The sequence below is a fragment of the Triturus cristatus genome, chromosome 2_2 (assembly GCF_964204655.1).
Source record: "Triturus cristatus chromosome 2_2, aTriCri1.1, whole genome shotgun sequence".
Taxonomy (NCBI): Eukaryota; Metazoa; Chordata; class Amphibia; order Caudata; family Salamandridae; genus Triturus; species Triturus cristatus.
The window spans coordinates 91,775,083-91,801,719 of record NC_140582.1 but is presented as its reverse complement, the minus strand read 5'-3'; the positions used below and the strand labels follow the sequence as shown (position 1 = coordinate 91,801,719).

Genomic DNA, 26,637 nt, shown 5'->3' with positions numbered 1-26,637 from the left:
AAAGAATGCCTCAAACTTTCCAAGTACTGCACTGCGTGTCGTGTCGGAGCTTCCAGGTACAGCAGGAGAGGTACAGATGGCTGAGGTGACTCGTGTCACTAAGACTGAGATGGCCTCACGCTTATTCCGAGCACGCTTGATAAACCGCTGTAGGAAAACACTGAACTTGACAGTCTTTTCAAGCATGGTTCCCAGTCGGTTGACTCAGAGAACTAAGAGTATTAAACTTTGTTATGGTTTATTTGTACACAAATAATAAGACTAGTCTTCAGATGCCCGTGTTTATTATTAATGTAAATGGCTTTAACATTTCGTGCAACTGACTTTAAATTGTAGTATCCAAATGAATATATCTAAAATGAGCAAGCAAAAGAACCATTGAAACGGTTTTATGGTTTTGTCAAATGATTAGAAATTTTAGTAAGGACAAGATGCCTAATGGTACAAGTGGCTAGAAAGTTTTTTTTTTTTAAAGAGAAAGTACTGAAAATAAAAATGTCCACCCAGATCTGAACTGCTGATTGAGACAACATATATCTCGAAGCTCAGAGTAAGAGAAACACAAAATTCAACTTTACAAAAAAGTAAAAAAGCATAAGATACTTGATAACTTAATTTTTGTAACTAACTAGCGCATGCAGATTAATTTCCCAGTTCTTACAAGGTGATTAACATTGAATGTTAAGGTTAGAGAAGGCTAAGGATGCGGATACTTATAGGAAACACCATCTTGGCCCTCTTTAGATTATGCTATAGGACGCTTGGGCATTTTAGGGGTTGTTTGAGGGTAGGGCCGACAATTATCTTATTCCCCTTAGGTATTCTTGGAGATTTCCAGGTTATCAACTAATAAGTCCTTGTAAGACCATTCTGGAATGTGACCTGTCTCTTCAAGTCTGGCACTGAAGAGGGCCTCTGCCAACCTTGAACACAAGCCACGCTACGATCTTGTTCCTCACTCCATCCTATGCTGTCATTTTTGTTTAATCACAGTGTTCCTCTTCAAAGATTTTACCTTTAAGAGCTGGAAAGAATGGTAAAATACTTGGAATGGTCTCCCATAAGGGCTGATGGAGGATAGTATTTTCCTAGTCATCTAACAGACGGACGGGATAATTTTAATGTGAGGGCAAAAGAAGAACAGGGTTATATTAATGTCTTCTAGAGTGCTTCTCATACTTTTTAGAAACGCACCCAATTTTTAGAATGACAAATTTTCGCGACTCACGTATTTTTAATGGACATGAGGTGGACCATTATTTTATGTAACTAAAGCAATGTGTGGTAGAGCACTGTCGTTTACAGACAATACATTTTCCATTGAAATGGCCACTGGTTTTGCACAAATGTACAGTTTTACTGATAAAAACTAAATTGCACACAAATCATAATGTTTGGAAATTGGGTTTTAGTGAATATTTCTTTTTTGTGCAGCCCCAAGTAAAGTGTCTTGATCCTATTTAATCTTTGTGTCCATCAACACTTCAGAATTACAAAAAAATATTTCAGTTTTGCTTTCATAACTGCTGAATGTGTACAGTTCATTAAGAGGCATTTGCATTTTGTTGTGTGTTACAAGAAATGACTTCTACAGCCTTTTGTTTCACACACCCAGTACCCCAGCAAGATTGTCACATAATTCACTTTGCTATTCTTTCTTTGACTGCAAATTGAGAAAGGTTTGTAAACACCAATCCCCATGTTTAAACAAGTCTTTGCTAAGCCAATAGGTCTTACTTGTGCCAAGGCTATTGTCTTTAGCCATGTGGTACAGCAGCATGACTAAAAGTTGGAAAATTAAAGCGCTATGACTTGACCAGCACTTTTTTTCTCTGTACACATAACACAACTACACAAATGAATCCAGAATGGTGATAAGACACCACTAGCAGCACTACATTGTAGTTGTGACATTTTAATCTCATGAGTTTGCAAATCATTACCCTTCTGACCATGTTGACTAAGAAAGGTGATTGCTATTCGCAGGTTTAGTGCTACATAATTACACAGGAAAATATCGTTCTAGCATGTTGGGATTATATATAAATTACATAATTCATCTCTTTTGACCCTAGTGGAGGAATCTCTGGGATTGTGTTATTTAAGAAATGTAAAAATTCTGTGTCTGCCTTCACCAGGCTAACTCCATGAAACATTAGAACTTTCTGCGTAGAGATGGATATTAATTCAAGCCCAAACATCTGATGCCACCACAATGCCAAGGTTTCGAAAAATTGAATTGAAGATTTTTTATTTAGCTGTGGCAGAATTTGTTACACAGCGCAACTGGAACTAGCTTTCCTCTGCTCAGCAAAACAACGTATAGTTTGTTACGACACTTTCTCACTAAAACACTAGAAATCATAAGCAAAATTTGAAGGTAAAATGGACAAAAGCTGAAACGCTACCAAGAATAGCATGCATCATTATTTGTATTTTTAAGTAACTAAAAAAGTACATTTAAAAAAAGACAATAGGTTTTCTCTCTATGGGTCATTTATTTTCCCTCAAGGTATGTGGATTTCTGCAAATGAGGTTGGCTGAAGGAATTACCATCACAAAACCAGGTTATGTCGGTCAATTTGGTGAGCTGTCGAACTGCCACAATATGGTCTCTGGCTAAACACACAGTCACTCTGATGTGGTCAAACAACGTAAACCATTTTAGCTAGCCTGTCACTCGAAGAGAAAAACAAGCATTGGCATAGCCAATAGGTCTCGCTTTTGGGACCTTATAAGTGTTTAGTTATGCAGCACAATATCCTTGGTGCAACAACAGCAACTGTTGCATGGCTAAACACTTCTAAGGTCCCAAAGGCAAGACCTATTGGCTATGCCAATGCTTGTTTTTATTAACCATGGCCACATTTTTTTTATTATTGTTATATTTTAGAAAGTTTGCTTGTTTTTTCTAGCGTTAGTTTGACCGCACATTTTTCTTTGTAAACTTACTCAGGAGTCTGTACATTTACTTAGTGTATTCTATTTCTTTTTACCTTCTTTCCACTTATTTAGAACGCCATACCCTTTGCTTTGCAAAGGTCTTTGTTCCATGTCATTTGGTTTTAACATTTTTTTTTTTAAGTCCAATAGCTAGGTGTCATAATTCTTGTTTTTTTGGTCACCATTCCACTTATGAGGCCTCTTAGTATGGCTTTTAAGGCATCCTTAATTGTTTGCGGAGAGGGGAAAGTTCCTTTGTTTTCATTTAGGAATGGTGAAATGCCATCTTTAGCTAAAGTGAGTGTATTCTCTTGTAGTTATTATTCATTCAACCTTCAGGTTCTGTTTGAGTTGTCTAAATTAGTAATTGGATATGTTAAGGAAACATGCATAATCATAAACCAGGAGGGGATTGATAACTGCATTCTTCTAATGATATGTAGGATTATTAATGATAATTTTATCAATCCTGTAACTATTGTGTGGATGTGAGAAAATGGTAAACTCTCAGTCCTCAGGGTGTTGTATGCTCATTACGCCTATTAGGTTAAATCTTTTTACAGATAAAAATCCCTACTGGATAATTGTATTTGAGTACGGCATACACAAATACTTTTTACTGAATTTCTTCCAAAATGTGCGGTATCAGAAGTAGGGGGATAATATCTATGGTGTAAAATTCTAATCTTTTTGAAAATACTCCATGAATGCATTAGAAATGTGTTAGTCCTAATGTCTCAGGCCCATGTACGCTTGGTGTGCTTGAGCCCTACTGGCATTTAGTTTTGCTTTTAACCATTTACATAGCATACCTGCACCTGTTGGGTCGAAGGCATTTTACATGAATACAGATCAAAAACCTAACTAGGGTTACATCAAGATATGGAATGGGATTTGAACAATTAAAGGCTTTTGTAACCGGTGTATATATATAAAATTAAATTATGCAATGACCATAAAAACTAGTAATCAATGTATAGGAATTGTCTCAAAAGTGGGCATTCTGAAGTGAGAGAGCTTCCTGACAATGGGGAGGTTGGGACCAAGTGCTTGCCACACTGTTCCTAGAGGCACTCTAGATGATCCAAAATTCCATACAGCAGCACATAGCTAGCGTAAGTCTTCATACGGTAAGCAGTTTTCCTAGCTCCTGGTGGTCAGTGTTTTCCACTTAGACACCTAACCTGTTCTTTTGGTAATGTAGTGCTTAAAACAAGATGAGGTCCTAAAAGAAAATGAGGAAAGACTCTACTTCTCAGTGATGTTTTTAATAAACTAAGTCCAAACATAGTACAGAAGAAATGCGCCTATTGCCACGCTCCATCAGCACAGCTCAACTGACAGAAGCAGATTCCCACTGCCTTCATCAGCCAGCCGTTTTGCGGCTCAAAATTTGAACTCCAATATTTCACCTAATCCCTCTGTGACTGTGTTAGGTCAATACAACCACTTAGCAGCTTTGCACTATAACCTGGATAGCCTGACATAAGTGTTGAGAAGATGAATGAAATCAGTTGTGAAGTAGGAAATCGCCAAATACTATGAAAAACATGGGTTACAGCTTCCAAATCAGCATAGTTTCCTAACGGTAAAGTGCATTAGACAGATCTGTAAATATGTTACTTTGCATAATAAAGGTAATAGACCAGTGGGATTTCAAAATGATTTAAATAAATACCAATTTGTTTCATACAAAGCTCAGCTCACACCCGTTGTTCCTCACTTTATAATATCTTTTATCTGCAGCTCAGTTTTCAAATGGGAAACTCCAGAGTTCCAGCACTGTGGACTTCACATTGTACAAGAATAAAGATGAAGCTAATCCCAGAAAGAAGCACCAGAGACTTTTGGTAAGTGATGTGTTTCCTGCTCACAATGAACATCTTCATCTTGTGAAAGAAAACAGATACTTGGGTAAGGTCGTGGATGTCTAACATGTTGAATCAGTCCCCCCAGGATTTTGCGGCTTTGGGTGGCAATTTTTGCGGCTAAAAAAGCAAAATTTGCGGGCCAAAACCTCAAAATGTGCAATATTTTTGCAGTGGGTAAAATATTTGCCCACCACAAAAATACCGAAAGCTTGTGCTCTGTCACTGCTGGAGACTGTGCTATGTCACGGTCTGTGATGTAGCAGAGTCTCCAGCAGTGCAGCGCCCGTAGTCGGAGGATGTCTAATGTCAAAGAGAGCAGATTACAACAATATGAAACCTGTTTTTTTTGGCATCAGACAACGTATGCGTGCAGGGCAGCAGGGGCGGAAGCTGGGGGAGGAGGGGGTGGTGTCAGAGAAGGTTGAGGGTAGGTATAAAACAATTAGGAGATATGGTGGGGGTTAGGGGTTAACAAGAGACAATGGGGAGCCGAAGGATAGAAGTGCCTTTGAGGGTGGGGAACAGGACAGACTTTCAGTGGCCTGCAAGGGTCACACAAACGTGTGACGCGGTGTGGTATCCTGCTGCTCAGCCAGAATGACTGCCTGATGGAATGTTAGTGTTTGGAATGTGTGCGTGTGTGAATCATGTGGATGAAGGGCTGAGCAGCAGGGAAGCTGCTCCTGGTGGAGCTCCTACTTAGTCTCTGACTTTATCTCTCTGTATCTAACTTACCACCTCAATAAATCTACGTGGTAAACTACCTGGCTTGGAGCGTCCTTTCTTCAATACTACATCTGGTACCATGAGTGGGGTGTCTACAGTCTGAAAAAAAGAGGCTGAAGATACAAGAACCCCTTTCATCGGTCGCCCACAATTCAACCGTGCCAGTTACAATTTATCTGTACCTGCTCCTCCTGCCTGCAGTTCCTGCCAGTTCCTTTCTGCCTACTACCTACCTGCTATATACTGCCTGCTTGCCTTTACTGCTGCCCTGGAGCACTGTTCTGCTACCTGCCAATTCCTGCTGCCTACCATTTCCTGCTGTCTCCCTGATCAGAGCTTTAACGTGACAAAGAGACCAAAAACCGGGAATGAGGACGAGACCCGGTCAGTGCCTGGTTCCTGCTCAGGTTATGGAGCAGATTGCACAGTGCCCAGAATGGGGGAAGAAAATTTGAACCGGTACTTTCAATACCAGCAAAGGAAATCTGAAACCGGAGAAAGAGATCTTTAATCTGAGATTTTATTGGACAAGAGGCCGTGTGAGAAGCTCTAGAGCCGAGCTCTTTTGTCAATTTCACACTTACAATTTAAACGGCGCTCTAGGAGTTTCTAAAAACTGAACTGTATGGTCATTTGCTGCCATCTACTTAGACTCTGACTTTATCTCGCTGTATCTAACTTACCACTTCAATAAATCTACGTGGTAAACTACCTGGCTTGGAGCGTCCTTTCTTCAAAACTACATCTGGTACCATATAGGGTGAAACTACAGACTGTCATAGATCCCATGAACAGGGAATATGTAAGAAAAGTACAGCAATTAAACGTAATGTAAGTAACAAATATAAATAGCGTGTAGGCTATCATAAAACATGCCTTAGGGGAAAAAAAAAATTTCCTACAGGAGCTTGGGAAGAAGGCACTGTAAAGTAACTTGAATTAGCACAATGTAAATAAGCACTGCAACGTAAAGTGCTTTGAACAATGAAAACCCCAAAGCAATTTGCGGTGAAAGGTGTGCGGAAACGGCACACGGAACAATGTATCGAATGAAACTGAAAAGGATGTGGAGTATGACCACATGAAGGAATGAGACATGTGCAACAGGCAAAGTGCAAGCATAAATTGTAGTGAACGGAAATTCACGTAACTTAAATGAAGGATCCCATTAAGTGGCGTTACAGCAGTGAAAATACAATGTACCGAGCAATTAAATATAATAATGTAAAATATAACAGTAAAAAAACCATAAAGTACACATTTTGAGCATGTATGATATTGCATCAAGGCAAGATGTACAGGGCATGGCACATTAGCACTTAGTGACACTCTGCTAAGATGAGGTGTGGCAATGTCCCAAGAAAATAATAAAATAAATGAAGTGGTCACCGTGGTCTGGAAACAGCTGAAGAACTGTGCTGAGTTTCGGTGAAAAACAATGAAAAGGAATGAAGTAGTACCTTGTAGGAAAATTGATGAGGGAAAAACACAGGAGGAAGTGTATTTATAATGTCTAAAGTGGACTTTATTTTTTCCTTGTAGAGGTGCAGTGGTGGTGGTTGGCCGCTAGGTGGCACTGTTACGTGGTTAATAAAACTGCAAATGTTGTGCTCACGGTGCTTTGACGATAAAAATTTTGGTCCAACCAACTGGCAAGAAGACTGAAAATAAAATTAAAATGCTGATCGCAAGCTGGAAAACACCTCAGCATTGGCACTCAGCAAAGGACTGGTAGTGCTTGATGTGCAGGTGAGGATGAAGTAACGACGTTGTCAATAGCTTGAAAACGTGGTTGGCAGTGGTTGGCAGCACAATAGGAAGTCAAAGTGCTCCGGTGGTGCCAGACAAAATGGAGGCACGTGGCGTGACGGGTGGCTCCAGGCACGTCAATGCATGCTGGGATACAGAGGAAGGAACGCAGTTCTAAATGCAGGAGACGTCACAAGAAAACGGAGGCAGGAGTCGCTAAGCAGCAGAAATTACGGTGAGAGTGCGAGCGGGCTATGTGTGCGCTCGAGCGGTATTTGAAAATATGGCAGAAGCGGTTCAACTGCTATGGCGCAGTCACATCAGAGTGCGCATGTTGCATTTGACATATTTTTACATTGTGCTGTGTGGGTCCCTCCCACACCTTCTTCTCCTTTACTTTACCGTACGTTGTTTCATGTGGTTCATCCATATATATATATATATATATATATATTGCACATGTTGCATTTTACAAGTTTACCTTGTGCTGTGTGGGTCCCTCCCATATCTTCCACCCAACCTGCTTTTGGGTAAGTTCTATAGTGTAGCTCACCTTTCCTTTTCCCACCTTTGTGAGCTTGACACCCGTTTATTTACTGTGTTTCATACCACTGCTGTATTCTGCTTGTGTGAACGACAGCCTTCTTTTCCCTATGCTTTTGTTCTATCTACAGCTGTCTTCCACCTTTCACTGTTCTCTTGCTTCTGTGTTTCATTCTTTCCTTCACCTTTTTGCTTATGCCCTTGTATATTTTTGTGTTTGCCTGGCCAGCTTTCATATCTTTGTACTTGGGTTTGTTTTGTTATTTATGTGTGGGAGGATGTGCGTTTGTCTTTTGTCTTTCTGTGAGAAAGAGTGTTGGTGCTTTAGTCATTGTTTTCTTTTCTTCTTTTCTTGTTTGCATTTCCTATTTTTCCATTTTTCATTTCCATTCTTCTCACTTCATATCCACTTTACTTCCTCTGTTTGCTCTTTCCATATTTCATTTTCACGCCTTCTTTCAGTGTACCATTCACTGTATTTCATTCTTTTATTTTCTCGCCTCTTTTTGATACCTTTTAAAACTTCCTTCCTTTGCGTTGTAAAGGGGGGAGATATGTGGTATCCTGCTGCTCAGCCAGAATGACCGCCTGATGGAATGTTAGTGTTTGGAATGTGTGCGTGCGTGAATCAGTTGGATGAAGGGCTGAGCAGCAGGGAAGCTGCTCCTGGTGGGGCTCCTACTTAGACTCTGACTTTATCTCTCTGTATCTACTTATCACCTCAATAAATCTACGTGGTAAACTACCTGGCTTGGAGCATCCTTTCTTCAATACTACAGGCGGCCTGCAGGCTCATTGCCCTGGAAGGGGCTAGGAGCATTTTAAAGGGAGGTAGAATATTAATTTAACACCTCTGCTGGCCTGTTGCTCACCCTCTCTTTACTGGATCAGTGGCAGCACAGAGCCAGTAAAGAGAGGGTGAACAGCAGTTTTTTAAAATCATATTTTGCAGGCACTTTTGTAAAAATCGTAGCAAGTGCCGATATTGTGTTTTGTTGCAAAATCCTGGGTGGTCTGTTTAATTCTAAAACCTCAAACAAGCCATAATAATGTTTTAAGTGTTATTTTCAATTTAAACAGACCTGCGCTCTGCCGTCTAATCAGTTTGAGTACATGATGCTAAATTCTCTACAGTCCACACTATTTTTATTCCTTTTTCTTCCGTATACAAATTAGAGAAAGAATACATGACCCAATCAGAACTCAAGAAACATATATTAATAAGCAGGTGCAGGACTCTACTCGTGGGATGAATCAGAGACTGCCTTGGGATACATATAGTAGGGTACAGTAGAAGAGCTGACTGCATAAAATATACAGTTCTCGGCGTGGCTATGCCAATATCAAAATGATGGTACGCTTACCCAAAAACGAGGATAAGCTTACTTGGACATTTAGGCTAAATGTGGAAGGGTCAATATCAAATGATAACATGGTAGTTTGTTTCAGTGTGCAGTATTGTAAAGGCATTAGTGGTGATTTAAGCGAATAGAAAACGACCTTTCATATTATTGTAAATATATAAAATATGTTCTCAATCTCTTTAGCTTATTTCTGAGTAGATATAAGGCACGTTACATTCACCTGCAAATTAAGAGAGCTAACAATATTTATTGGGAAAGGTGATTAATTATACTATGATTGGTTATGAGGTTGGACACTCCAGGAGTAGCATTTATGTAATTGAAATATGCTGTTAGGAACGTATTCATGACATCAACAACTCCAGTGGCCAAATCAAAAGGGTTTCACTGAACTGATTCAGTATTCTTTCTGAAAATAAGAAACACTTGAGATTAAAAAAAGAAAATCATATATGGTACAAAGGTCTATTGTTTACCTGCTTGTTGAATTCCATGCACCAAACATCTAAGGCAAAGTCCTCATCCAAGGAATGGTGTTTGTTGGCATGGGTACCTCACTCAGTGTCATGTCAATGGAGCAAATCAGCAAATTGAAACCACAGCTGTGCCTGAGCCGTGCGTCATTGAAAATATATTCATATGGTGGTGTTGGAGACAAATAGCCAGGTTCTTAATGCATGGGGGACCAACAGAGTACAAGAGACCGAGTTTAAGAATTTCATCACTGCCATGCTGTTCCAAAGCGGCACCGGAAAGAAGTGGCTAACCTTCCAGAAGTTGTCATGGTTAACAATAGCATTCCAATCCATGTAGCATCAGATTACCCCCTGACACTGAGAGCCATGTGTAGGAGACCCCACAACAGTACATAAAGAACATGGTGTTGTATTCTTGGCTATTGATTTGAGTCACTGGGGTAATGGCTCACCCAAAGAAGGTATTGACCATATACAGTCAGTAGCAGCTCCCTGATATGTGCAAAGTGAAAATCTCCTTGGGAAAGGTGACATTCAGTGGATGTTTTATCCCGACTCCACCTGCGTTGACTTAATCCCTAGAAGACATGCTCAATAGTTAAACCTAATGGTACTGTACCCACCAAAATCTAAAGCAGTTCCAGGCCACCAATACACACACCATCGTAGTCTATTTTGATCCACGGAAAATGAACAGAACTTCTCTACCAGGAGGATCCACATCAATAGTCATAAGCACTGAATAGTCCCACCCACGTGTGGGGATCTTGGAGCACTTGAAATAGTATACACATATGTATAACAAGACTTTGTACCATGGTACTTTATATATCTATGCAGCCTAAAGATGGTTAAAAATGGCCAGATTTAATTGAACATTCGTTTTCAAAAGAAGCCAAATGGATGGACATGCGTCACTATAAAAAAGGTGGCCATAGAAAATCTTTCACTAGCCTTTTTAAAAGGAAAAAGAAAGGGAATATGCAACATTGTTAGCCAATAGGCTGCAATGCAAAGGATAGAATAGAAAACTATCACTGTGCCTTTAAGAACCTCACAGTACCCCATGCATCCCAACATGCCTCACAGGTGACAGATCAGTTCATTTGTCCAGCTCCTGGGAACAGGATCCTGGGGCACTGAGCTCTGCCTTTTTTGGCTAATAATATTGGGAAATCTTTCCAAAGCCTTACCTTTCAACAGTCTTTCAACATTTCTCATCACCAAGAGTGCATATAGACCTGTTTCTGACAGAAAATATTTTATTTTCTTGTCAAAAAATGCCTTCACTTTTTCTGAAGTGCCCTTCCTGTGGGGGGAAAAGAAGGCTGAGACAGATCCTCATTCTGTTTGCATTGTTTGCCTTCCAGAAACCCATTATCCTGAGACATGTAGCCACTGTCAGAAGTTTTCTAGGCGAACTCTGACGGACAGAGAAAAGATCAGGCTGCATGGTCTTCAAGATAGATAACAGAATACAGCTGGCTCTTCAAGAGGCCTTGGGGGAACTCAGCCTTCTTCCAAAGCGCCCTCTTCTTGCTCCAGAGAGTCTCACAGAGAGAGATCAGAGCGAAACCACATCAAGAAAATAGAAAATTTTCCCAGCCGATGTTCAGAAGTATAATGTCGAGGACAGAAGAACTACCGGTATGTTCGTCGTTGACAGGTACGCTGTTGAAACAGCCGTTGAGGCACCGCTCGACTTCGAAACATGCTTTACATTAGTCATCAAATATTACGCCAGCCTCGCCAGTCGCTGTCGAACCATATGTTGAGGTTGACATCTGTAGTTCATAGCTGATCAACTTAAAAGCATGTATTGACTTCGAAACCCCCACTAATGGGACCTTTGACATCGAGGGAACCCCATTCAACATTGATACAACAGACACAGTCTTTGGCAGTTAATTCACCACCTGGTACTGCTTCTCGGTCTCCTTTTCCATCAAGATCCAGATCTCAGTCAGCCTTGAACTTACCCCCACGTAGGATTCAGAGGTTACTTCATAGATCTATGCCGCACACGTCTGACCCTGAATATTCTCTGACTTACTCTCGGTGGAGGGTAACTCCTAAGATTCCGATTCCAAGTACTCCATCTCCCAGGAGAGCTCCATCACCTCAGATTGCATCGGGCACACCACCTGCACCCCCTATGACTCCTGCAGGACCTCTAAGTAGTTCTCATCTTCTGACTTCCCCTTATAGGTCACCTCAAAGATTAAAATCTCCACAACATTATCAGTCCAGAGACAGATCCAGGAGATCTTCAAAGAGCAAATCTACATCTAGACACACTAGGAAATCAAGTAGATCCAGATCTTGGTATAGAAGAAGGAGATCTCCATCTTTGTCAACCACCACCGGCTCGTCAGTCAGAGGTTATTCACCAACTTTGACTGATACACCTCCACCGAGAGTTTCTCTCATTGATGATCTCCTTACTTTTAATGAGGTCTTAATAAGACGAACAACAAAGTTGAAAATAGATGTACCCATTCCTGCGATGTCCTCTTCTATATTTGAGTCTTTACATCACAGAACAACAGCACAGCCTTTACTTCCTCTGGTTGCTGGCTTATTAGAACCTGCAATGCAATTGTTTCTTACACGTGCACCAGCAAAGTCTGTTCCATCTCAACTTGCAGTAAGCATTGCACAATGGATTTAATCATCTACCATGTATACCACCGACTGCCCTTCTACAAATTTACAACAGTGACAACTAACATTTGTAAAACACTTTGGGCTCCCAGCCACGCCCGCTGTTCTTAAAACATGAAACAGCCAAAAAAAAACATTAAGCCATTATGACCCATGACACCTGTTTAAAAATGGTGAAAAAACAAGAAAGCACCAAACACAGCAAAACATCAACATGAGTTCTAGCGATGATGCACATTTATTGGACTAGCTCTTATTTTAGGTTGCTAGTTATTATGATGTAATTTGTCCACAGGCAGAGGCCCAAGGGAACTGTGTGTTCCTAAAACCTAGCTATCTCAAATGCATTGTAACCTCGTAAAGGTATAATCTCAGCAAGATGCTGAATGTATTTTTCACACTTTAAAAATCGGGCTTTAATTTTCAGGTATCTCATACAACATTCACTCTCATCATTCATGTTGCCACACAGTTTACAAAAATATTCTGCTGTTTATCTTTGTAAATAAAACTACAACATGGCTTTTGAGATGGTACTTTGATTCCTTATCTCAGTTCAAACAGGGCTATCATTTAGCTTGCAATTCTTTTTTTATAGGTAGCAGAAACGGACCGTCTCTCCTACATGGGAAGTAATTTTGGCACTGGAGCACTGAAATGCAATTCTCTGTGCAGGTAAAACGACTTTATTACTCTGGATGTCAAAGCATGGGAATGTTGTCAAATCGCCAAGGGCCTGGTGTTTTTTTAAATGGTAAATGTGAAGAAGACTTACTGTTTCCAGAAAATCGTACCTGCTCCTCGCTTGTTGTATCTAAGCCTGTATGGACTACTACAGTCTCCTCCAACCACCTGCTGTTTTTGTCCTAACCTGCATGCATTTGCTTCCTTCCAACCCTTTTTTAATGTCCAGTGGGCACGTGTATATTCCAGCAATGGCTTTAAGTGCCCCAGAGACATGCATTTTTATGAACCTTCTTTGAGGGTTAAATGCAGTTGTTGAATTTATTTATGTCGTTAGCACCAATATCCACATTTGTCAAAGCTTTAGCAATTCAAATGCAGAATATAGATGTGATAATGTACTTAGGCAGTCTCAGCTAGGCTCAAACTGCAACCCCTTATGATGTACCCGTGTTCTATGATGAGGTAGTGGAGTTCCTTGGGGATCTGGCAGTTAAGAGTCCTTCTGGGCCTGGCAAGACGGCTGTGGTCTATTACCTTCATTGTTATTAAATACTTATTACAAGTACAAGGCCTCTGTGTATGGATTGAATTACGACATTTTTGGCAACAAATTGCTAGGCACGAAGAACGTCAGAGGTAGAAAGTCTAGCTGCAAACCCATATTGTAGTGGGCAGCTGACAGAAGGACCGGGTATACAATACAGGTCAGATAAGCTGCTTAAGTGTGAAAAGACTGATCTGATTTAAGCAAAATGATAATATGCCGGGGTTTGCATGCAGTGAGTGAGAAAAAGGTTATATAATATGAACATCAGTGCAGACATTTTTTAAAACCCACCTGACTTTGTACAACGTTGTCTGAGGAATTTTTCATGTACGTCCTGACATTGTACATTCTTTTATTTTTTTCCATGTCCTTGGAAAAGTACCAAGTGGTTGTTAGAATAATTACACTTTGTTAATCATTTGTGCTTCTCTGAGATGGAAAGTCACACTTGTCTTTTTCCATTCAATTTGCAATTAGCGATGGTATCTTGAAAATGTAGTGTGCTTAGCTATTCTTTCTGTATGTATAACTGGAAGGAAATTTCCAATGGATTAAGGGAAGGGGAGTGAAGTCTGTAGGCAGACTTGTTTGAAGTATATTATATATATGAAAGGAGAATTCCTTTTAGTTGTTCATTACCTTCACGAAATAGCTTTTTCCTTGTTGGTTTTGCATCCGCTTAAGCTTGAATAAACTGATCTGTTTTACCTCTGACTCCCGGTACTCCTTTGAATTTAAAGTGGACAAGAGGTGCGTTTTCTCAAGAGGCAGAAGAGGAAGCCCGTGTAACAGCAATGTACAGAGAGGAGGCGAGCTGCTGGCAGTGGAAACACTAAAAGTGTGAAACGGGCATAAATCAAGCTAGCAGTGTGAGCAGAAAAAGGAGAGACTGAACGCTATGAGGGAGAGCGGCAAAGTGAGGCCGAAGTACGGGCTCTCGCTGACAACCTACAGGTTGGCAATTATTGTAATCTAGGATCCAACTACAAAAGAGGAGTCCTCTTAAATAAGGAACCTAGACGACTTGACTGATTAGTATTTTCCTGACAGTTATGTTACCAAACAGCTGATTGTAAAGTTTTAGACAAAATGCAATGCGACTTAAAATGTGTGGCTCACCAGTCTGAAATCTAAGTTGGTCAATTACTCTATTCTTAGATTCCTTATGTTCTGAGGGACAAAAGATCATCAATTTCATAAACCGGAATCCTAGCCTTAACAGTGACTTTCTTTGATCTTTCCCCAGGCGTCTGTCTGTATGTCATCGTGGTTTTCACCCTGCTATTAGTCTCAGGAAGTAGACTGTGCTACATTTTGTCCCCACATTTGTGTTTTAAGTACTTCCTTTGTCTTTAGGAATCCAAGAAGAACAATGGGATATTTTCTCGCTTCCTCTCCCATTGATTCCACCCTATGGCGGCCTCCCCCCCCTTTTTCCGTTCTCTGTGTAATCTGTCTCATCTTATGTCTTCTCGCTCTCTCTCTTTCCTAGTTTGATGAAGTTTATAGTCCTCCTCTGTTATGCTCCCCTTGATTATTCTGCAATTTTGTCTGGAGAGTACTGCAATATTTTCATTATAGTGGTATATCCTCTTAATCCTGGGATCAGAGTAATCCTTTCCCCATCTATTGTGCTATCGCTTGGAGTGAAGTTACTCTGTCATATTTAGAGCCCATTGTGAAGATCCTTGAATAACTGTTGATACAGACTTCCCCTGCCTGGGGTCCTCTGTTCCTGGGATTTGACGACTCGGTGTTTTTCTTCCGAGTAGAAAGTGGATGTATTTATTTAGGTATACATACAAGTTACTTGAAAACATAAATGTGTTTGTGCTAGATATTTTAACAGATAATAACTGTTCTGATTTTCTTAGGTACTTTGTTGGGGTGTTAAATAAGGAGTCTGGAGAAATGGAAGTGTTCGATGCTGAACAGTTTAACATGCAGCCGTATTTTCCAGGTAGGGCATTGAGAAGATTTATTTTACTCTGTCCCTGAAAAGAAAGGTTGATCTTTACGTTTGGATGATACGAAATGATCTAGGCGAGAACAGTCGATACAGGGGGACAGTGTAGATTTATTTTGACTGTAAAAATATAAATGCTGCAGATAAAATGTATGCTTTGCATATGAAAAACTTGCTTTTAATGCTGCTTGTAACATGGAAAATATTATATGTGGCTGGTTCTAGGTTGAAGAATGAAGCATACATTGCTTTCAAACTGTTGCGTTCATGTGCCTGGCAACAGTATCTGAATCCTGTAGGCCTTTGCAATACCCCAGAGAAGAGAAATGGGCCTGCTGAGTTTCTTTGCATCTTAGGAGACTCCCATTGCAGTGTCTGCCAATCTGATGATACTACTTCACTTGAAGGTGGCTAAATGAAATGTAGTTATGTGTTGAGCACAAAAAGCCAACCATCTCTCCTGATACAGGCAAAGTTCTTGGCTATTATCACAAACTTCATTCTAGTTTTTGACTACTAGTGCAGGATATTTGCAACCATTTAGAAGTAGGCTGACTGAATCCATAAGTGTGCAAGTCACTGGTCTGCTTTTATGTAATGATGTGACTGGGGATGTTTTTAAGAAGTGATACTACAGAATGTTGGCAGGATGATGAAGTAAGACATTGTTGCACGGATACTATAGAGGGTACTGTGACCTGAAAAAGTTCAAATAAAGCATTAATTTGAAAAGTATTGTTTTCTCACGTCTCATTGTGCGCTTTATGAGTCCCCCATCTGGCAATTGTGAGAAATGCAGTGCGGGCCACCAGAAGTAAAGAGACAGATTTAATTCCAGGGCACCTCAGGAATCGTATTCAGCTTTTTGTTTTGAAAATAAACTGATTTTCTTAGATGATTTCCCTTTGAAGACCATGGTCCACATGTCTGATATACCACAATTTTAAGCAGTATGATTGTTTATGTCTACTTATACAATGCTGCCTTGGGCATGGAGACGCAAGAATGTCTGTGCATAGAGGAAGAGTACACAGCGAAGGACGGCAGGGACACTCACACCAGTACCAATGCTGGAAGACTATAGGATGTTTTCATGACCTCCTTCATTGCTCATACAGTATTTGAGCAAATATTAAAAATTATCACTATTCTGATATGATAAATACCGGTAATATTTGATGGTCAGCATGCCTTCACCACAATCATCACAGATGTACATGTACCTCTTATTTTTCAGGTGAATCAACAAATACAATAACAGAGGAGAAAGTGGAGAAATCCTACAGAGATAAAGTGAGTACCTTGAAGCTCACATTGCTAATTTATAGGTTTGTTGTGTGATTAGAAAACCTTTGGATAGTAAGCAAATCTCATCGACTCAAGAACGTTGTAGTAGGCTGCCTAAGTTGTGATGTGCTTTGCAGCTTTAAATTTTATATTATCTTTTGCACCATGCTTAATTTGTTAAACAAAATGAAAAGGCTAGACACTGGAACCCTTTAACACAGCAACTGGTCCGCTATCCCTACGTTATATATATACTCTGGAACTACCCAGAGATCTGTGTGCACACTGTAAAGCATCCACTGTCACAGTGCAATTCCAGCCAGGGAATGTCACAATTTAAACAAAAGCAAAGGTGCACCACCAAACACAGACAAGGAAAAAAAAAGATTTTTAAAACCATGTCCACAAGTATAATCTTCAAAGTTCTTTTCTTTATTTTGATACAGGTTTTAAAACACGATCAGGACGATCAAACAACGTTACAGCCGACGCGTTTCTTCCTCATAAAAGGACCGCTTCAGGGCTGTTGATATAAAGAACATATATAAAACCATAAATATATATAACAAGAGGACAAAAGAAAAAAACATTAACACTATACAAATGTACATTTAAAAAACAATTGTTCATTTTGGTACAGGTCTTATCCTATACCTGGATAATGTGCAAATTGCATTTATTGTTTTGCTACTGTCAAAAATGACAGGAGGAAAGAAAAAACAGATTGCATATTTAGTTTAGTAAAACAACAGAGAGTTTACATAATTACACATTCATGATCTAATAGTTACAGGGTGTAGGTGAGAAATAAGCCTACTTTTTATATGTTTATTTTTAATTTTTATGCTTGCAAGAGAACGAGAAAAAGGAAAGGAGAGAAAGCATACAAGTCAACAAATGGAGATCAAATTAACATAGTGGATGGAGAAAGAAAAGCGAAATTTAAGTGAACGGCAGTCCTCTGTAGATGTAGGCTAAGATTACTGCCCATAAAGAGAATCGAAACACCAAGTACATGATGTGACCAGGGAGCGAGTGCAAAAAAGGTCAAAACAAGAGACTTCCCCAATAGATTTTATAAATGTAAGATGTACCTACCACAATGAAATGTATGTTTGGGCCGTGCGGTAGTCAGACCAATGAATAAGAATAGCCAAAGCGTGTAGTATACCTCTGTCAGATTGTCTATCTAAAAAGGAAACAAAGTCATGTATATAGGTTACTGTTGAAATAGCCTAGAAAGCAATCAATATGGGGAACTCCTCCATACTCACTTTATAAGACAAGCAAGGGGTTCCTCGTGAGTTTAGAACGAGGGAAGTGGACCAAAGCGGTAAACAGACCAAGAAATGTAAGTAGCCAAAAGATGTAAATTACTTCTATCAGCTTGTGTTTCTTTAAAAGAAGCAAGGGTTACTCCCTTGTTTATTTTATTCTATTCAATTCAAGGTAAAAGTATCCAAGACAGTAGACAAGAATGAGGAGCTCATCCGTACTCACTTTATGTGACAAGCAGGGGGCTCCTCAAGGATGTGGAACAAAAACAGTGATTCAAGCAGCCAAAGCAACCAATTTCAACAGTGTATCAAACTTGCCCAACCATTTCAATGAATCTAAAATTAGAAGAGAGATATAAATAAGAAACCACTTACAGAAGTAAGTAACTCCAAGAACGGAATATGAAAGCAGGGATGTGGTCCCAATACTTACTTGACTTAGCAATAAGTCGTCGCACAGTCTGTCAAGATAAGAAAAGACTTTATATGATCACTCCATGATGGAATAGTCCATGGTCCAACAAACAAGTTCAAAAGGAGCCCATTTGGTTGACAACTGTGTCGTAACCAGCCTGCAAAGAAGGGAAAGTCATGCTTATGATCAAAGCTAAGACTAATAAGCTAATCGCATAATCATGTGGCTTGCAGGTTATACGCGAGGCCTTTTTTAAGAGACCCCTATTATGTTTATATTGGCTAGAAGAATGGAAAGGATCCCCTTGTAATGACCACTGATCTATTTCTTATTGTATATGACATAAGAGACTATATACATTTATAGACCTTAGGGTAGCTAAACCCAAAGCATACCACTAATAAATGATTGACAAGGAAACACCAAATAGTCATGTAGTTACCCCCTTGTTAAAAGCGCACTGGAAGTCTAAGGCATAAAAAAATCCCCAAGCTATGCAACGAGCAGCCTAACCACGTCAGGTCCCTTACAGGATTAAGATGGTGTCCGCTCTCCGTGGATAACAGGACGGGAAACCAAAGCGCCAAAGTTAGCATTTTAAATACCCGCATTTCTTGGAATCAATGTGAAACAGCTGAGATCTATCTTAGAGTATCCCGTTCCCGATGGTCCATCTGTAGTGGCCATCTTTGAGTGATGATATATCCAATATTGGCATACGAGGAAGATGAAAATCATGACCAAAGCCTGTCATCATCAATGCCTAAGATCATAAAATGTATCTCATGTAACAACTTGTGAATATTTGTATTCCCGCAACTCGAAGACCCGATCTATAACGGATACCATCTGAGTATCCCGTTTCCGATGGTCCAACTATAGCGGCCATCTTTGAGTGATAATGTGTCCAATGTTGACATATGATGAAGATGAAAAACATGGCCAGAAAACCTAATCTCATAAATGCCTATTATCATAGAATATATTTTATGTAACAATTGATGAATATCTGTATTCCCGCGACAAGAAGACCCGATAAGCGCCATCCCCTGTGCGGGGAATACAAGGGTTCCAATTTAATATTAAGAGGGGAGCGCGGAGGAATAAACAATATAAAGAGATGAAACGAAAGATCTAATTTAATAATAACATCACAACTACTCAAAGATCTGAGCAGAAACTGTCACCATCTTCACATGATGGACACCGGGCTTTTCAAAATGTCTAAATCAAAACGGCCGTCATTTTGGATTGATGTTTATAAGTATATGATTACATAAAACTTCACTCTACCGCTTAGAACAAGGGACACCACATGAAAATAGATATCGTCCGACTACTCTAGATCTAGATAGAAAACAGCTGCCATCTTGCAATGGTTAACTCAAGGTTACTCAGAGAGTCTAAATAAAAACGGCTGTCATGTTAGAATAATATAATCAGTGTATGATAGTATCAATCTTATGAAAAAATGTGTAGAGGGAGAAAGTAATAAGAGAGAAATACAAGCTGCAGTTAACATGAAATAAAACAATAAATGTACATCAAACAATAAACGTCCAGTTACTAATTCAGTAATTTTATAGTTACACCATATTTGGTAAGAGGACTGTGTAAGGTGAGATAGTAATGAGTGAGAGACAAGAAACAGTTTAAATAAAGTAATGCAAAAATGTACATTTCAAAGTTCACTTATTTTTAGTTATTCTTAACGTTGCACCATATGTGTACACAAAGGATAATCCAGTGTGTTTATATCCCGACTGGGCCACAGGGCATTACATTTCTATCTGTGGCATAATGTATACGGTACAACAACATATCCATAGTGTGAACGTTAAAACTCATCAGGGACATCCTATCAATAAGCAATATTTTACAGGAAATAGTGCATTTCTTCGTCACTGTTATAGCCCATTTTCCACACACCGAAGTTTGCAGATCCAACCCGCTTCGTTCTTACTCAGAGATAGCTGCATGTACGTATGCTATTTTGGCCATTACTAAATAAGCAAACATGACTATCCCCGCTCTTATTGAAACTATTGAGAACTATGCCAAAGTGGCCGGTTAGTCCCTTACAAGGGCAAATCGTAAGTTGGTCCTCTTAAAATCATCTGCAATTAATCTGTTGAAGAAAATTCCTGTCTATCATGGCAAAAAGTGTACTTGAAATATCTAGGTGTTGAATTTAGTGATGATCTAACAGAATTCCTAATCCATAACGAGAATGTAGTAATTGGGAACATTTTTAAAATAATCGAGTTTTGCTCTGCAAAATTCCTCACTTGGTGGTGCTAAGTCGAATCTGTGAAAATGATAACTACCCTTATAATTAATTATTTAGTAAGTATGGTGCCAATTAGGTGCTCAGATGATTTCTTTAACAACATTGATAGAATAGTCAATTTACTTCTGTGGATTGGGAAAATAAACCTGCATATTCATGATGAAATTTAGACTTCCCAAATGAATGATTGGTATGAATCTGGCAGACTTTTGAAGATTTCAATTGGTCTTCTTATTTAATCAAGGTATTAATTTGTTTCTTGATGACGAGAACTACACTCCCTCCTGGATCACTCCAGAAAGACTGGTAATGAAGGACCTATCCGTAGTCACTGTACTTACTGTCAACAAAAACGGTCCTTTATTAAAAAATCCGATTTTAGCTTGCACCAGAGAAGTTCTGTTAAAAATGGACATATTCCTTTATATACAATATTTTTAACTTCACACTACATTAAACCCTTACCTACACAGTACCATTACCCGCTCTATCTAAAGTACTTACTGGGTTAAGGGGAATGATCTCTGATTCGTTCTTCGCTAAAGCATGGTGGGAATGGTTGAGTCACATAAGGGGAGCTGAACAAATCTGGTCTCAACAATACCCTTGGTTCGCAGCGAAATGCCCCATGTGAAGCAAACTAGATGAATACCTGGGAAATATTAAACTGCCATGAGAATTCCTCACTACACTTAAGTCCAGCGACACCCACTTCTTTCTTTATAGTGTTTATCTATGGCTAGAGGTATTGATGCCTATATTTATTGCTTAACATTGTAAATAGGTGTGGTTTGATGTACTCACTCTTCAGACCACTGTCTGGTGCATGATCTCTCTGTTTTCTTTGTGGCTTCATCTTTTCGCTTTCTTTTATCTTTTCGAGTCATTACTGTTGTTATTTTTCTTTTTTATTTGCTTCCCTGTGGTGAGAATAGAATATGGGCCTATTCCCTAATCCCTTCCCATATCATCAAAGCACTTTACCTTTGGTGTAAAATTGTCTGTGTGCTTTCCCATTGTTGACTCTTGCTTGTCCTCCTCTCCCCAATTCACCCTTCTTTCCCGCCCTCCGTTTAGCCTCATTCCCTGCCTGCTTTCCACCCCAACCTCCTTCCTGTTAAAAAAAGAAAAAACACACACATTAGCGCTAGATCAAAAAAGTTAATTTTGCTCCACCTTTTATTCGCTAATCTATCCCAGATTGGTAAATAAAAAGAAAAAATATCTTTGCCTCATTTTGTAGATGTGCACAATCATATTGGTATGTGCTTACAAAATGAAGCGACAAGCACATCATATCACTTTTTTTTAAGTATATTTAGCCATGCTGCACACTAGTCGCACTGCTGTACAGTATGGCTAAAAATCTTTGCCAAAGACAATAAACCTCATAGGTGAGACCTATTGGATTTGCCAGTGCTTATGTATGGATCGTCTCTACATATTCAGTTATCTACATGATCAGTTATCTACAATGTTATGGGGAACTAGTATGATGAGCGCATGATTATTTACTTTAGGTAGCCATATTTCATAAGGAGTAAAATGTATAGATATAACCCAATTGAAAAAATGGTCAGACAATCACAACCTCATCCCAAGAATTCAAACAGGGTTTTGGGCTGGAGCAGGCATGCTAACAAACCTAACGGCACTAACATTGCTAGCCGAAAAAGCCAAATTTAAGAACACCCGCTTATTTGCCTGTTTTGTGGACCTTAAGCAAGCTTTCGACAGTGTGCCCCGTTAACGTTTATGGGAAAAACTGGACAGCTGGGGCATCCCAACAAAGTTATTAAACGCCATCAGAGAACTAAATTCGTGTACATGGAGTTGGGTAAAGTTAGGGGATGGCCAGTGGATAACAAAGAAAATATACACCCAAAATGGTCTGAAACAGGGGTGCGTGTTAGCTCCAATTCTTTTCAATCTGTACATATCTGATCTTGAAGACGCTCTCCTGGAAACCAATAGTCATCCCCCATCGATAGCCAATGAGGAAATCAGGTGCCTTCAGTACGCCGACGACCTAGTACTATTAAGCCAAACTCAAATCGGCTTACAACGAGGAATGAGCGCCTTAGCCAAATATTTGTCAGCACGAGGGCTAGAACTGAATTTACTAAAACACAGGTTGTACGGTTGGTGGATGCCAAATACAAGAGATTCAAATGGCACATAGAGGGTAAAAAAGTTGAAGCGTGTCACCTCCTATAAATATCTTGGGTGCATGGTAGAACAAAAATTGAGCTATAAATCACAGCTCACCTCAATGAGGTTAAAATCTCAAAACCTAATATATGGTTTTAACGTTCTAAAAAAGAAATTAAGCTGTCCATCATATAGTAACCTATTAACTGTCATGATGGCACAGTTAATGCCAACAGTAACCTATGGCACTGAAATAATGAAAGGTTGTGACATCCCTGCTTTGAACAAAATACAAACAAAAGTCTATAAAAAAGTTTTTCATATCCAACAATGTGCATCGCCTGCCCAGGTGCGGCTAGAGTTTGGTTTACAAAATCAGGAATTTCGCAGCAAAGGCGCCTTCATTAAATTATGTTGGCGGTTACGTGCCTCTGAAAGTGGGTCTATAGACCAACAATGCTGGAAAGAAATAGGCAGACAAAAATAAAAAAGGATGCACAGATCCAGGGGTAGTTATTTAAACCAGGTGATAGAGGATCTGTCTGCGCAAGACATTTGGAATCTCAGCATAGGGAAAAAAGCTTTTAACAAATGAATTAACGCCACAATAAAACTCTTGTCTCATTCAAAGGATGTGAATACCTTACTGCTAAGACGGCATGCCTGGACGGTTATCAGTTCATATGGAGAAAGGAAGCCACTGGAATATTTATCAGCCTATTTCTCGCCTACCCTAAAATATCAATTTATTAGGCTGCGTCTTGGCATGTGGGAAACAAAAGATTTAATCCCAGCATGGAAGGATAAAAGTGATAACCGAGACTGCAGACTTTGTGGATACAAATACGAATTGATTCAACATATTTTTTGTGTGTGCCCAAGTTACGAAAAGAACGGAAGTCACTAATAAAAGCACTACTGAATACTATGAACATACAAACGTGCAGAGAAGCCGTAATCACCTGGCTTGACGGGGCCTCAATCCCTCTAGTATGCAGGGGGGTGACATTTTTAAATGTGTATTGAAAGGAAATCAGCTGAAACTCCGTGGAGATCGCAATAGACTGTTACAAAGACAAGAACTCCCAAATTTACATTTTAAACAAAATTTTTAATAATTGATGAATAGAAGTATGTTGTAGACCAACTGTGTAAAAATTTTACTAATGATTTTATGTGTTTATATAAGTATGCAGTAGTACTATTTAAATGTCATTGGTATAATGGTTTTTGTTTTTAAAAGACCGATCATTTAAATAAATAAATCTGTAAATAAATCTATAGATATAACGAATGCAATCACAAATGTGTTGCACATAGAAACTGCTGTCCTGGCATTCAGCTGTTGCAAATGAAAATACCTATCCTCGTTAACGGTGTGGTACTATACTGGAGTTAGAAATCCCTAATTTTGTAATTACTTCAGGGGTGGGTGAGGGTAGAGAATAATCCTTGCAAAAGTCCTGGATGTTTTTGTATACTTTTTGCAAATTTTAACTCTGTGAATTCAGGGAGTATTAAGGGTCAAGGGAATTAAAGGGAAGGTGTTGGGAAAGCCAGATTGTCCAAAGGAAATGCTGCCTTGTGAGCAATATTGGGGCCCCCACCATGCAGCTTTCTGCAATATGGTTCTGTCAAATGGAGGGGTCATCATATTATGCTGTGACTGTTGCAGCGGATAGGAACTGCAGTTCACTGATTTTAGGTGTTTGTGCTGTTATCGCTCACCAGACAACAGCTGTGTGCAGGGAATTCTAGAGAAAAAGACATCTCCAGTAAGATCCAGAGGTGAGATGGGAACTGGGCAAGCAGGAAATTATATTAGCACAGTATTCTCAAGATGATCACAGTGTGGATGGGTCCCTTCTAGCAGGACAAACCCATATGCACAAAAGTGATATGATTGTGGTATTTGAGATTAAAGTTCGGGCAAGCATTGTAGAAAATCATTTGGTGTCTTGGGTATTGACAGCAGTGTCTTTGTGAAATGGCAAGCAAAACATTTGTCTGAACTTTGAATGGGTTCCGTGAGGGGTTTAGTTGGTAAAGGAAGAATGGCGCTCAAACATATCACATAAAAAGGTCGAGTTGAAAGGTAGATACGGTGCTGCAAGATCAGGGGAAAACAAACCCTGGCAAAAAGAACCCCTGCGAGATTGGGGGTAGGAGACCCCCACCAGAAATTGAAACCGGTTCTGCGCACACATTTTAGGATGTAAATAAACGTAGTAAGACCATCGATTAGAATGAGTAGATACACAGTTGGGGTCAACAGCAGAAATGTCTTTTCAATGAAAAGACATTTCTGGTGTTGACCCCAACTGTGTATCTGGATGTGGTTAAGGTAGTTAGTAGAAGTTGGAGACAGTATGTGTTTTGTCATAAAGTGGTATATAGCAGCAATTCATTCACATATGATCAACAATCAATCCTTTCTCCCTCCCTCTCTCCTGCTGAAAATCCCCACTAATAGTTTAGTGAACTAATTATAACTTGAGTCCCTGTCATGCACTGCTTATGACCTTTCATATTGTATCCCTCATGAAATTTTAAATGGCATCTCAAACTTCAGTGACTTATTGTTTTTTTAAAAACATAAGTAAAGATCTTATTACTATATCCAACTATATATCACTTTAACTTGTTTTTTTCAGTGAATTTCTTTTTTTTTTTTTTTTATCATTCTGCAAGTTAAGCATATACTCAACTCCCTCGGACAGCGTGCAGCCAAAGCCCCCGCTGCGCACGTCCTTCGGCCATGCACATTGGGGTAGTTCGTAGCACACACCCTGCCCCCAACCTCCCACTTGCAGCCGATTACCCCGCTGTGCACAGCCCAAAGAATGGTTGGTCGCCAACCCTCTAGCCAAACCTGCACCCATTTCCCAACTGCTTTGTTTTCACGCAATGCACAGTTGTGGGTTCGTCCTGCATCCAATCCACTGGAGGCAGCCAACCTTACACTGTGCGCGGCTTGCAGCCATCACAATACTAGTTTGTCTCAGGGTGTAGACCAGACCCTTCTTATTATTTTTAATTCATTTCGTTTCAACACCAGTACCCCCAAGGGTGGCATTTGTTAGGTATTGTGATACCAGGCACTGGTACCATTGTACCTACAAGCTGATTTTTATTTTTTTTATTTAACTTTTTCCTTAAGGGGAGGGTCCCTTTGGCAACCTTTCGCCAGCCCACTTTGATCCCACGCACCCACCCCACTTTAGCCCGGGGGAGGGGAGGCTCAGAGTCTGCCCACCCTGCCCTCTTATGTGGCCTATGATTTGTTTTTCAGGATATGTGTGGTCTTCTAAACCTATTATAGTGATTGCAAATATTGTTATTTCTGGGTAATGCTAAGAATGTCCACCTCATGCAATCCTGAAAACCTAAGGAACCCATCACACAAGCAAACAAATGCTCACCTTTCCACACAGTTCTATAGGTGCTCCTATGGATCTTCTTGGTGGTGGCCAGAGGGTTGACACTGTGTCCTGTTATTGCTGGCCAATTGGGGGGATGCACAGTAATTGGCACTGGAATCCAGTATCCCATTGGGGTCTTTGTTGGGTACAGTAGTTGGCTAGGGTGTCAGTCCACCCTCAGTGACCCTAAAGTAGGTGGTATTTTGGAAATTACTGGTGACACTTAAGATTTTCTGGTGGCGTGGGCACTCCCGGGTAA

The 26,637-nt window shown here is 39.8% G+C and overlaps 1 protein-coding gene across 1 annotated transcript in view; it reads left to right on the top strand.

The window, feature by feature from the left end:
- Positions 1-26,637, top strand: part of POLR1E (RNA polymerase I subunit E) — a 118,373-nt gene that overhangs the window by 27,579 nt on the left and 64,157 nt on the right. The window contains exons 2-5 of the mRNA XM_085641091.1: positions 4,690-4,793; positions 12,935-13,011; positions 15,445-15,530; positions 16,774-16,829. Of these exons, the coding sequence (XP_085497217.1) occupies positions 4,690-4,793; positions 12,935-13,011; positions 15,445-15,530; positions 16,774-16,829 (323 nt within the window). The remainder of the gene's footprint in view (positions 1-4,689; positions 4,794-12,934; positions 13,012-15,444; positions 15,531-16,773; positions 16,830-26,637) is intronic.